Source organism: Cucumis melo, chromosome 8 (genome assembly GCF_025177605.1).
Source record: "Cucumis melo cultivar AY chromosome 8, USDA_Cmelo_AY_1.0, whole genome shotgun sequence".
In the NCBI taxonomy this organism is placed as follows: Eukaryota; Viridiplantae; Streptophyta; class Magnoliopsida; order Cucurbitales; family Cucurbitaceae; genus Cucumis; species Cucumis melo.
Genome location: NC_066864.1, coordinates 3,936,352 through 3,950,442, shown reverse-complemented (window position 1 = coordinate 3,950,442; position 14,091 = coordinate 3,936,352). Strand labels below are relative to the sequence as shown.

General features: G+C 31.4%; 1 protein-coding gene across 1 annotated transcript; it reads right to left on the bottom strand.

Annotated features, from left to right (window-relative positions):
* Positions 1 to 10,161: 10,161 nt before the first annotated feature.
* LOC103484815 (probable indole-3-acetic acid-amido synthetase GH3.1) lies at positions 10,162 to 12,285 on the bottom strand. The gene is made up of 3 exons (XM_008442112.3): positions 11,962 to 12,285; positions 11,758 to 11,859; positions 10,162 to 11,654 (listed from the first exon to the last, which is right to left on the bottom strand). The coding sequence occupies exons 1-3, from the start codon at positions 12,249 to 12,251 to the stop codon at positions 10,280 to 10,282; spliced, it is 1,767 nt and encodes a 588-aa protein (XP_008440334.1). The 5' UTR covers positions 12,252 to 12,285; the 3' UTR covers positions 10,162 to 10,279.
* Between the last annotated feature and the right edge of the window lie 1,806 nt (positions 12,286 to 14,091).

Here is a 14,091-nt window from a genome sequence, read left to right as displayed (position 1 = left end):
TCTATAGTTAAACGTGTTTGGACAATAATTGTACTAAATTAGATTACCACTTAGAAAATCATTGTCTTGCACACCCTTTTAGATAATTTAAACTGAAATTTAGAAAAAAAAACATCTAAAATCATTCTAATTTCTATGACATATTTTAACGTAGTTACAAAATTAATAATTTTGATACTAGTGACTACATTGAAAATTCATTAACTTGGATTAAAAAAACTGTTCTTTTTTCCTTTTTTTTGAGCCTGGCTAAAAGTTTTTTAAAGGCTGGAGAAGATTTTTGACAAAACTAAGATTAAACAATTTAACAAAGATTGAAAAACCAACGGCAACTAATTGATGGCTATAGTATTATATTATTTATTAATGTGCACTTTGAATTAAAATCACAAAAGATAATAGGAAATCTGAAGTGTATAATAAGACAATTAATTATCGTTAAAATAAACAATGAAGATGATTATGATCCATAAATGAAAGAACGTACAGAGATGGAACAAAATATTAAAAAAAAAAAAAGTATTTGAAATTGTATTTAAAAAAATATTTAAAATGGAATAGACAAGAACACGAAGCATGAAACGAACCGTACATAACTTTTAACCATATTTTTATTTTATGTTTGTAATTTATAGATCATTAATTTTAAAAGTATTTTTGAACCGCAATATAGAACCACATTAATCAACCTCAAAAGTGTTTCTTTTTCAGAAATAATCAAATTGATAGATGATGGTCAAAAAAATTTAATTATATCCTAATGGTCTTCCTGATAATTTGTATGACATAAAATTTTTTTGAATACTCAATATGTGAAAAATAAACATCAATGGAAATCACTCATCAATCTAAAAGAGCCTAACATGCATATTTTTGAGAAGTATAATTAATTAAATTTTTTTGGGTAAACTATTCCTCAAGAACACTACTGTTTTAAGTGAATTTTCTCTTTTTTTTTTGATAAAAGATACTTCATTTCCACCTCAATAAAAAGAGCGATTAGTACAGAAAGTGGAGAAAAGGGCTAGAGAAAAGCCCTATTTTACAAAAGCAGAGATATTTAACGCTATGGAGCAACAATCATAATTTGAAAATAATTTAGATTTGCAGCTCCATAAACCGGTTTGAGCGAGAATGTCTTCCCAAAGCTCTTGAGAATCTTTTCCCTGTTGCTTGAAGATTCTATTGTTTCTTTCCAGCCAAATCTTCCAAAGGAGGGTAGCAATGGTATTGAATGTTATCAGCCCTTTTTGAGTACTTATGTTGAGGGAGCAAATGTTCTGAACAAGGGACTGCACATCATTTGGAGTTCTATTCCAATTGAGGAGAGCTTTGGCCTTACTCCATAACTTCTGACTGTAGGGGCAATGGATGAAGAGATGATTTATGTCTTCTTGGCTCTTGTTGCACATATAACACCAGTTGGGGTTGAGGGCCCAATTTGGTAAACGTTTCTGCAGGCGATCAGCTGTATTAATGCAACCGTGGATGAGCGTCCAGATGAAAAATTTACACTTTTTTGGAAACTCCACCTTCCACAGAGTTTTGTAGAGATTTGGATGAAAGTTAGCTGGAGAGACTGAAGCTTCAGATAGGCTCCTTTTTACGGACGCGGTATCGAAAATGTTGTTTGAATTTAGTTTCCATAATGGTTTTGGGAGGCCCCTATTCAGTAAGGGAGTTGGAAGAGAGGCTTTAATATTGTGCCACAAGTTTTGTTCATGGTCACGAAGGGGCCGATTGATATGGAGATGCCAGTCATTAGATGAAGGATTCCAAAAATCTTTAACAGACCCCTTTTTGTTTGTAGATAGAGCAAAAAGACGGGGGACGGCCAAAGATAAAGGAGCATTTCCATTCCAGTTGTCAAGCCAAAAGGAGATATCTTCTCCATCATTTACCTTCCAGCTGATGTTTTTATGGAACCAACTGATACACTCTGTCACTGCTTTCCAAGGGCTATTATTGCTGCTGAATTTTCCACGAGAAGGAAATCTGCCCAGTTAAGCGTGCTTGGGCGAGAGTAGTACTAAAGTGAATTTTCTCTTGGTACACGGTTTTATTTCGATATTGAGCATAAGTATTGTTAAGACTATTTTTATCGACATTTTTGAAATAATAAGAATTTTACTCTATGTGAAGACAAAACATTGAATTAAAAGTTAAAAAGAAATTACTGGTACTTATTATTCGAATTCATAAATGTAAGAACAAGTTAGTAACACTGTTCGAGGCTCACATGCGAACATAAAATCTCCAAAACTATATCCTCCTTTTCCCTACTACCCTCAATAAACACCAAAACCATCCCTATTTTAATTAATATAAAAATAATGAAACATAGAGAATACATTACGTGTACTCTACTAATACCTATATTTGTACATTATATTGTCAAAGGCTATGGTCATTCTCACAATCACACTCAGGTCATTTTATAAAAAATAAAATAAAATCTTGTGATAAGGGAAGGATTGTGTTCATAACATGTACTATATTTATAATAAATTCATTCTCCTACACTTTGTGCACGTTATATTACATATATGCAAAAACTAATTTTTATCAATATTATTAGTTGGGTAGTTCTAATGATAAACTTTGGATCATCCTGCTTCCGTGTATTGTATTTGTTATATCTCAATGAAGCGGGAATGATGATGGTGCTAAGGGGGTGTCCACCTAGTGGAGATGCCCGGGTGCACCTACTGACCCAACGTATCTTTTTTCAAAAAAAGGTTGAAGCCTCACTTTCACGTTATTACTATTTAAAGTTGATAAAATTAGGTAATGGGCAAAGAAGTTTTTTGTTTTGATATGAATATGCCGTTCATGAAGCAACCCTTTTGGACCTCAAAAGAGATGAGAAGATAACATGAGAAATTTATCAGTCAAAGATATATTTTTCTTTCCTTTTCTTCTTCTTCTTCTTCTTCTTTTTTTTTTTAATAATTAAAAAAAAAAATCCTTTAATCACGCATGATAAGGGTAGGACACACTACTAAATTAAAAAAGACAAAAACAAATTGGTTGAGTTTACAAATTGGCCTTTCCCAAACTATTTGGGTGAAAACCATGTTTTGAGTAATAATATATATTGATTATGGGTCAATTCAAACGTAGTTTAGTAAATAAAGACCCCACTTATTATCTTAAAGGCTAATGGTTTGATTTCTTCTATATAATTTGTTAAATTAAAAAATTTATCAATATTAACACTGTATTAATTATTTGCTTCCATGGACATTTGGGGTAAATTCTGCAATTTAATTAGGTTAGGTATTTAGTTAGGTGTACCATCTAAATCAGTCGAAGATATTCACTACCAATTTATCACTCTCCTTTTCTCTAAATCAATCAAACTTCTTACAAATTACAGCCCTTCTGCTGTAGCCCTAGATTTTACTACACTTTCCTGTAGCTTTTCCATATGTTTCTCCCACACACTTTCTTTTTAAGGGTACTTCAGAGCTTCATTAATGAAAACAAATGGGCAAAAAGTGCAATGCAATAGAACTAAAACAATAATGGAGAGGCTGGACGAAAGTCCAAGAAATTAAAGAAGTATTATATAATTATAAAAGATCTTAAATTTCGTGCTTATAACAATCTCCCAAAAAATTTTCTAAAAATTATTTGAACGGAGTATATCGTACAATTAACCATGGATTAATGAGATGATTATGCGATTTTTAAAAGAGGATTGAAAACAAATTATAAGATTTGAAACAATTATTTGGGAAGATTTATTTTTCTCTAACAAGATACTAAAAAAGAGCGATTTGACGATGCATCGAGACCTCCGACTAAATATTAAAATTTATTATAAATATCTCATTGTAATATATAAATGTATATATGTATATTGAGACTTTAAAGTTGCAAAAAGGTCGAGTTTAATTAGATGCAAGGGTTGGGAGCACAGACACACGTGTTGGTAATATAAGTGGCAAAGAAACACACGTATACGAGGAACAACATTGAAAGAAAAGAGAGGTAGTAGCTGGCTGTGGAGTGGATAGAAAACGATGTTTGAAGCTTAGGGTTTTAATTTAGTCAACGACAACAATATATTTTAGAGTGACAATTGGGACAAGCAATAATCAAAATAAAACCAGACAAGACATATGCATGCACTTGTGTATTTAACTCTTACCTCACAAAACTACAAACCCTTTTAAACTTGTTATATGTATATATTGTGAAAATGACCATATACTTGAGAAAGATGTTTTGTTTTATTTTCCTTTGCCCTACAAAAATAAGGTACCCATGTTATATTCATTCATTACACAATGATATAATATATATTGACTTCCTCATCTAAAAATCTTATATGACTTGCACAACTTTTCTTCTTTAGAGGGTGCTTTCCATGCCTTTATGTGAAAAATTTCATTACGTTTGTTTTGTTCATTGGTTAGGTTCTTATAATTCGATAGCATTGTGAAGTCATCTATGACGATAAATTATATATAATCTTGCCAAACTAACATTTACTCTTACATGTTACACATATCCACAGATTTCAAAAGATTCTTTTTTTTTGAAATAGATTGGATTGTGGATAGCATTTTTGCTTGGCTAAAATGAGGCAAGTTCCAAAACTTTTAGGACCATGCATTGAATCAGACTAACATCCATAATTGTCAATCCAAATATAAATATATGTTAGGGAAAGGATATTGATAGAGAAAAACTGGTTGGGATTAATTTTAATTTCATTGTGAAATCAAAGTTTAATCATCCTATCGAAAGAACCCACTCTCTTTGGATTCTAATCTTTAGCACTTTGTGTTTCAATTTTGCTTTTTTTGAACCATTGTCACTGTTTTTATATATTTCATATTTATATCCATATGTTTCTCAGCACAAAATTTGTTGGGACAACAACACACTTCTTAAATATCTCCATGCATCTATATATTATGATATGATACTATATTATATATTGTCTACCTTAAGCAAATAAATTCTCAATCACTTACTTGTTTTTAGAATCACTCAAAATATACATCATGTGGCAATGAAAACATGTTGTTCCCTTTTCTTAACATGTTCATTAAAGGACAAAAATACAAAATATGGTTAAAGAATAAATATTTTAATTTAGAAATATAATTGCTTCATTATAATTACAAAAAAAGATAGATTTAGTGCATCAAGAAACAATTAGAACTTTTTTGTCAAATTTTGAGATAAGAGAATCTCTTATGTTATAGAATAAGGATACTGCGCATAAGGAGATGGTCCAATATTCAGATTGGCATTTGCAAAGAACACACTCATTGGAGTTGAGATGTAATGAGGATGTAGGTATCATTCCTCACTTATATAGTCACGAAGTTCTTCTTCTGTAGATATATATTGTGCGGTCTTGGTAGTACTTCCAATAATCTCTTCTTTCTCAAACAAACATTCATCATAACTTTTTTAAAAGTAAAGGAATGGAGTGTAACAATATGAATAGATCATTGATATTGTTGTATAACTCTATTACATTGTTCATGAAACAAAACCTATTTAAAGTTATGATAAAAGCAAACCAATTAAACGAGTAACAAACAAGAAAAAGAAGAAATTAACCTCACATATATAGATTTGTATGGTTTATAACAAGTAGTATGTTTAGCTATGCGGACAAAGGAGAGAAACAACTTTATTGTATTAAGAAGCTACTAAAGATACCTTGCATGTAAGGTAAGGACGGTCATTTATGCATCACACCCTTGTACCCCGTGGTTAGTCATTTGAAGCATTATTTAACAACTTAACACATATTCAAGGCATTTCAATAAAAAAAATGAGAGGGGAAGAGAACAAAAGATATAAAAAAGAAATCATAATCATCAACTAACATCATTGTAGACACACTCATATTTTAGCCGTCGATATACACATAAAACGTCTAGAGATGAACATGAGTCGATCAAGTCGGGTCTATGAGAAATATGACTACAATATGACATGTTTGGATTTGTAGTGGATGCATGCACTTTGTAGTGAATGAATAGACACACAAAACTGATATTTGCCCATGTTGTCGACATATGACGGTAGCTAAGCTACAAGCCCTAGCTTAGCTTCATGGCCAGCTGCAATGACATATGTTTTCATTCAAAACAACAACAGGTCGGTGGTTAAAAAAGATGCCTTTGCCCTTGAATTGATTGGTTAATTTGTGTTTAATAATTGTCTCTCAAAACCCTACTTAATATTCCCTTTCACCCATTTCTTTTTTAATTACAATACTTTAGGTTTTATCTTAAACAAAGTGTCTCACCATTTTCTAACCTTGTCTAGTTTTTATAAAAAAAAAAAAAAAAAAACTAGGGTACCATAGGATGTCCATAACATTTTAAATGTTTATCCAAATACAGATTTTTTTTCTCAAAAAAATCGATGTCAAGGGATTGTCAGTGGACGCACCTAGATATCTCGACAAGGATGACACATCCTTAACGCTTTCATCACACCCCATAATAGAAGGATATCTTTAATATATAAAATGCATAAGGTTAAAGAATACAAAATATGATCATTTAGAGCGAAGAAGATAGGTTAGAGAAAAACCATCCAATTGAGAGCTATACAAGTTGCATTCTAATTAGACAAAAGGTTTAGTCTTGTGCTCAAGCGACAAAATTTAATACATCTTCCCATAAGTGACCCCGAGGCCTTCATGTCATCTTTAAAGGTTCTTCTATTGTGTTCAAGCCATATGCACTATAAGACAAGTCCAATACAAGTTTAGTTGTTCTTCAACTTTTAAGTTTTGTATATTTGGTTAAATTGAAAATAAGATTTGTGAACTTTCAATTTTATATCAACTAAATCTCTAAACTTGTAAATAAGTCAAATTGATTCTTAAATTTCCAATTTTATATATTTTTCGCATTTTAAACTTTAAAGTCAATCCTTAAATATTTTAGTTTTGTGTCCTATAGGTCCCAAATTTTTTTATGTTTATGCATCTAAAAGATTCTTGATCTATCCCTAATTTATTTATTTATGTATTTATTTAAAATAAAATTCAAAATCTAGAGATGGATTAGACATGAAATTTAATGGTATCTAATAGATCAATTATTAGGTATATATATATAATTTAAAATTCTTAATCTATGCCTAATTTTCTTTATTAAAGATTATATATAAGAAATTGAAAAATTAAGGATTTTATTAGACAAAATTTACTTTTCGAATATACATTATATTTCTTAAAAAGTTTAGAGATGAGGTTGAAAAAATTAACCAAAAGTTTTTGAATTGTATTGAACACTAACCCTAATTAAACAAGTGGGTAGATGGTTAACTCCTCGTATTATTATTGTTGTTCTTTCTGCTTGATATCGATAAAGCAAATCGTCCAACATACACAAGAATGTGGAAATAATATGATCTAACTTAAAATTAATTCTACATGCAACAGCATCAAATCATAGCGTTTGTAATATTAATTAAATAACAATAGTAAACTCCTAATAATAAATAATGTAGACGAAAAAATTATCAATATTTTTTTTAAAAAAATGATAAATACTAAACTTCGAACTATTATTCCTTTTCTTATTATTACTATTGCTATTACTATTTTCCTTTTTAACTTATCTTTAACAAAACAAAAGTGGTTTTAAAATTTTGATTTTGTTTGCCAAATTTGACTCGATTTTCAAATCTGTTTTCAGGTAATTTGAAAAGCTATTTAAAATAGGAATAAATGTCATAATTGTAAATAGCATAAAAGAAAAATAAAATGGTTTGATTAATATTATATATATATATATATATATATATATATATATATTGGTCTAAGAACTCTAGTTGATTCCAAGTTGCTATGGGTAAGCATGACAGATCCTGTGGTCAAAGCTAAAATATTTTCTCTCTCAAGAAAATACCCAACAAATATATATATATATATATATATATATATATATATATATATATCTTGTGATGATTAATTTAATGTTATCTAAAAATAGTGGTTAATTAGGCTGTAGTGTGTTTAGTGTAGGATTGAGTACTCTATTATTTGTTGCATATATATATAATATTGATAATTAGCGAACATATTCGTTGAAATTTTGTTGCTCTTGTCCCCTAACAGAATATACATTATGGTCAATCCTTCATTTTTTTCCCTTTCACTGTCACAAGAAAAATCAACTTCATTAATCTTTTTTTCTCACAATTCATTTGGAAATTTTGTAATTCCCCTTTGATTTTTCTTTCCACTATTTATAGCGTTCTCCTCCTTCCATTCTTTATTTGAAAAAAAAAAAAAATACCATCATCTTCCACATCATTTCATATAATATTGTGGTTTTTCTTTCTACTATAGAAGATGATTGGTATTTTCTTCTGTTTTTGGAATAATGGTGTTTTTTTTTGGAATAAGAAATTATGAAATTGTTTTAGACTTTTGTTTGATAACTACCTTTCGTTTCTACTTTCTTCTTTTTTTTTTTACTTGGCTTAAATATATTTGAATTATACAAAATAAAAAATATATAACATGCATTTAAATTAAAAAAAAAAATGATGATGCAAAAGTTCCATTGTATTATTACAGACAAAATTTGACTTATAATATTTTTTCATCAAGTAATTTGTGTTAAATAATGTCTTACTCAAATCTATTACATAAATATTATGGTTGTAAAATATTATGTGAAGTTAAAAAAAATAGAAAACGAAATTTATATATTGTTAAAATTCCGTTTTGAATAAATTATAAAAAAAAAACAATTATGAAATATGCTTATTACAAAATTTAAAAGTCATAATTAAAAAAAAATAATATTCTTTCCAAAAAAATTAACATAACTTTTAATTTTGTATATTTAAAATAAAAAAGAAACTAATATATAAATATAAATATAAAAAATAAGAAAAGAACAGAGTTTCTCTTTAGTTTCATCTTAGAACCAAAAACATTATCAAACAAGTTAATTTTTTAAAGAATAAAAAGTAAAAAATAAAATTAATACCAGACGTGAGAAAGTAGGTAAACAAGCTTGCATTGAAATTGAATGATCATGTAAAAGAAAAATATTTAAAATAACGTATAAGATGGTATAGAAATACATGTAATACATAGATTCATTATTAAAAATTTAGCTCAATTAATATCGGATGATATTTAGAGTCACAAAATCATCTCTATTTCCAATCTTTGTACGAAAAATATACATATACAGTGTCCTGTAATAACCTATTACTGTGTTCGAATTATTCATTGGTTTTCCCAAAGAGAAAAATAAGAACAAAAAATTCTAAAAGGTTGGTATAGACGAGGCCCAATACAAGACCAAAAATAAGCCCACCCGTTGTGTTCTGACATCTGAGGTCCATGCTAGCCCGGAGGCCCATTTAAGTTACCAGATGATTGAGGCAAAATATTGTACAAATAATAATTACACTTTTTTTAAAGTAATAATTACATACCAATTAATATGCATAATCATTTCCCTTTTATATATTATCTATGGATTGTGTGTAACTACAATTCTAATACAAGTCTAATACAATGAATTTTATGTACATATTTAAAATTATTAGTATTATCATTTTTAAAATATTGAAAATTTTTTTTCAACATAATAGAAGCAGGGGAATTTTTATAAAGAAATGGGTGTGTTAACTAGTTAAGTTATGTTAAATGGGCTAAAAAACTAGGGATTTACCTTTTTAGTTTTTGTGATGTGTTATACATTAATTATAACAAGTGACAGTAGATTTATAATTATCTTTTAATATCGTGTAAAATTAAAATTATCTATTTTCATTTACTAACCTAATAGAAATATTTCTCCCCGAAGAACCTAATAAAAGTGTATTTTATTTAACATTGAACTTTTGCTCTATTTTTATAACAAACTTTTAACACACTGTACATTTATTATTATTATTATTATTATTATTATTATTATTGCCATCTCCAATAATTTGTTTTGTACAATAGGATAGTCTTTTAACACTGTCAAAGTATCCCTCCCCTCAAAAAAAATTTCAATAAAATAACAATAATTATAATATCTAACTTTATCATATTTTTAAGAATTTTTTTGAAAATTTATATCACAATTATATGTCGAGGATTTTAAAAACTACAATCTGAGCAAATTTCTGCATGGATATAGACGTGGGGTGAGAAAATGTGAAAATACTTATTCTTTGTACCCATTAATTATGAAGGAATAAGAAGCATACATATTATAAAATAAAATGTATCAAAACGATTTTAAGAAGGCAACCCTGAAAAACTGATTAATGTCTAGCCGCGTGGTTCTGGTGTCCAGTGTGGCTTGGATGGACTAAAGTGAACAGAAGTCACCCTAGAGTCGAGAAGCTCGATAATGGGCGTGAAGTTTACGCATCGTGGCGCCTTGTACTGGTTGATCGACGCACCCCTCGAGATCGCATAGTCCATTAACTCTTCAAACGTCCCCTTTCTTACCACCCTAATCTCCAACGGTCCAATTGAGTTATCCGCAACTCGGCCTTGTCGGTAAACCGAGTTCAAACTCTCTTCAATAGCCAAGCAACTCTGATTTAAAATCTCTCCTGGAGGGAAATTTCCAGTTTCTTCGTCTTTCACAAGAAGCTCCCAATATATGACGTAATGTCCTGGGATTGTTTTCGTATCCGCATAGCTCGTATACTCCACCACGCTAGTGTTGAACCCCCGCAACAACAGCGCGGCGTTGTCTATGGCCTTTTGTAACTCGGCTTCATCCGTCTTGTCGGAATCAATGCTCAAAAGAACATTCTTCCTCCTCACGAATCGAAACTGTGGGGCCGCGTTGTGGAACCCAGTGACGTGTAGGATGTCACCGACTCGGTAACGACAGAGTCCAGAGTATGTTGTGATCACGAGTTCGTACTCTTTCCCGACTTCCACGTCTGCGAGGTCAACAAGTTGAGTTGGAGGAGACGACATGTCGTTGTCGAGGGGGATGAATTCGAAGTAGCACATGTTTGGCATGATGGTGTAAGTCACATCCGAGGGTTTACACATTGGGTTTAAATTTACCCCAAAATAACACTCGGAAGAAGCATACATAGTGCAAGCCATGGGTAAACCACCGCTGTAAAATTCGAGGGTGGGAATATACTGAGCCATGGCTCCAGTCACAATCACATCCAAATATTTAGTATTCGGCCATATTCTCGTGATAATCCCTTCCCATTCCTCCGTCGAGCATTCCTTTGAGATGAGTTCCGCCAGCTCCGAATTCGGGTTTGTTAAATATTTGGATACTATACATTCACGAAGACAAGAGTCCGTGATTTTGGGATTTAAGGTTGCCGTGGAGATGTCGTGTGCCAGCTGTTTCCAGTTTAGCTGAAGGAAGTGAATGGCACGGAGGAGACCGGAGGCAAAGACGGCGCCAACACGGAGGACTTGGTCACGCATCAATAAACCACATAACATTTGAGTGTACATGCTTTGGAAGGAATTGGCACATAGAATGGCCTCGTTTGGGCTAGTGTAGTCATTGAAAGGATCATAGGGTCTGGTCATGAAGATGTCGCTCTTGTAATAGCTAGTAAGTACCGGACGTGCCGGTAAACCTCCAGGGGTCTTGGTCTCTGCCTTCACGAATAAAAAGTAAAGCCCTTTCCCTTTGTCTAACCCCGGTACATACCTGAAAATTTATTATTTATTTGTTAATTTAAAAAAAAAAAATCAAAATGAGGAGCTAATCTTAATATATATAATTCTTCATGAATTGAATTCAGTTAAATTACTTGTTCATGATGGGCATGAGAAGGCTGTAAAGTAGCTGACGACGTTCCATTTCTCCTTTAATTGTCGGCATTAGTTTCCTCTCCCCAGCAGATGTCCCAGAACTGAATTTCAAAAATCAGATCGAACGCAATTCAGAAAAAAAAAATGAACTTGGAAAAATATAAAATTTTTGCATAATTGATTGTATTTTCATAATTATTCACCTGGTAAGAAACTCGGAAATAGGATGAGAGGAAAAAATAGGGGAGCGATCGCCATTAGCAATACGTTGGATATCGGGTTGAAGGTCTTCGTAAGTAACCACCCGAACATTTGACTTAAATTCATCTCTACCTGCACTTCTACTCAGTCGAAACCGTTTCAAATACTCGGTATCAGAATTCCTATTCAAAATCTCAGCCAACACCTTCTGTTGAACCGAGTCAGCATTTGTAGTAATCTCCTCAATGAATTGGAGAGCCTTGGCATGGGAAACCGAAGAACTAGCAGCCATTATTAAGAAGAAAAGTAAATATTTGGTTGTAAGTTGGAGAGGTGTGAGTTGTGAGAAAGAAGAAGAAGGGGTTTGGGTATTATATAGATTTAAGCAAGTGTTTTGCCACGTCAAAGTTGACATCATGCAAGAAAGGGAAAAACATTTGAGTGATGAGAGCGCTACGTGGAAAAGGGCACAGATGGGGCCGGGACGCGTAGTCGTGTCGTGAGGAGAGGAGAGCAAGGGGGGCCCACAATGGGTGCCAGGTCGGATTGTGTGAACTTTACAGCTGAATTTGTCAAGCGGAGACAAAGACGGGTGCCGACTGGAGTAGACAACTCGTAAGCGGAAGGGAGGAGGGCCGACGTTGTGATGTATTAACCAATCAATTCAATTTTATTTTTAGTGCCCAACGCCATGGCTGATGTGTATATATTCTGGTCGAAATACGTCAAGGCCGGTGACTTACATGGTTGTTGTGATCACTGATTACTGATTGGTGAATAAGGACAAGGAGTGTACCTCACCGTTGTCCGTAATATTTCTTCAAACTACACTCATTTATCTAAGTTTCAAATTTCAAGTTGAGTTGACATTTAAAACACACGCGTTTGTTTCGTGACAAAAAAAAAAAAGAAAGAAAAGCAGGCCCTCCACACGACTTTGACCAAAGTTAAATTTGGTCGCTTTGAACGATGAATTTAATGTGACTTATCGAAGCCTGAATAGGTGGGTCAAATATCCAATATATATCCAATGTGACCAAACGCAAAGAACAAAAGTTGGGGAGTCCTTCCCATCTGATACCATACAAGTCCGAATGAATCACCTATAGTTTATCGGAAAAGATAAGGCCCATTACAAAGGAAGCTAAAGCCCAATGTTTTTGTTCTCGTGACACCCGAGGCCACATATTTTAGTCCTATTTATACCTTCTTCTTCTTCTTCTTTCTTTCTTTCTTTCTTTCTTTCTTTCTTTCTTTCTTTCTTTTTTTTTAAGTTCAATCATATTATTCTTCAGAATTATTCAATTAACTTAAAATACTCTCCCTTTGTTTTGGAGAAGTGTTTAAAAAAGAATGGTTTGGTAGGATATGTCGCAGACATATCATAATAGAAATCAAATACATCCTATGTTAATTGGTACGTAGCTTTTTTTTTTTTTTTTAATTTCTTTTTGTTGAATAATATGTGGGTGTGGGGAAGCTCTAGTAATTAGTAGAATTTATATCGTAATTATGTTAAATGGTATACAAATAAATCATTGCTTAATGGGATCATTCAATACCTACCTATTATTTTATAAATGAAAACATAGAACAAATTGAACAAGCAAAGACATTGATCCAATTTTTCTAAAAAGTACTTTTATTCGTTTTTTCTTCTATCAATTAAAAACACCATATTGATCGTCTAAAATCATTTAGCAAAACAATATGTAAAACCACTCGGCTCAACAAAGTTGTTTTTACTTTTAGAATTTAACTAATAATTCAACCATAACTATAGATAAGTGAATTATTTTAAAACTTGAAAACAAACATGTGAGACATAAACTAATTCATTTTACAAAGAATAAGGGAAGTGATGGAAGCAATTAAGTTTTGTGAGGTTATATAATTATAATTAATTATTCCTATATATAATTATAGTGTATTGGAAAATGATGAGTTGAAAAAACAAAAGCACGTGACTGAAAAGACTCACTAACTACAACTTTTAAATTGTTATCAATCTTTTCAATTACTATTCAACAAAAAAACAAAAAACAAGTTTAGTTGCACTTTGCTCCATTCAAGATTTGAATAATGTCTTCTTTAGTTCCTATTGGCTAATATTAACGTTTACGTTTTTTCAT

What these genes read in the sequence shown, in the direction of transcription:
- LOC103484815 (XM_008442112.3), bottom strand. Translation starts at nt 12,251, where the DNA reads ATGGCTGCTAGTTCTTCGGTTTCCCATGCCAAGGCTCTCCAATTCATT. An exon ending in ATTTCCGAGTTTCTTACCAG is followed by an intron (nt 11,860 to 11,961) that starts GTGAATAATTAT and finishes TTTGAAATTCAG; the next exon opens with TTCTGGGACATCTGCTGGGG. An exon ending in CTCATGCCCATCATGAACAA is followed by an intron (nt 11,655 to 11,757) that starts GTAATTTAACTG and finishes ATAAATTTTCAG; the next exon opens with GTATGTACCGGGGTTAGACA.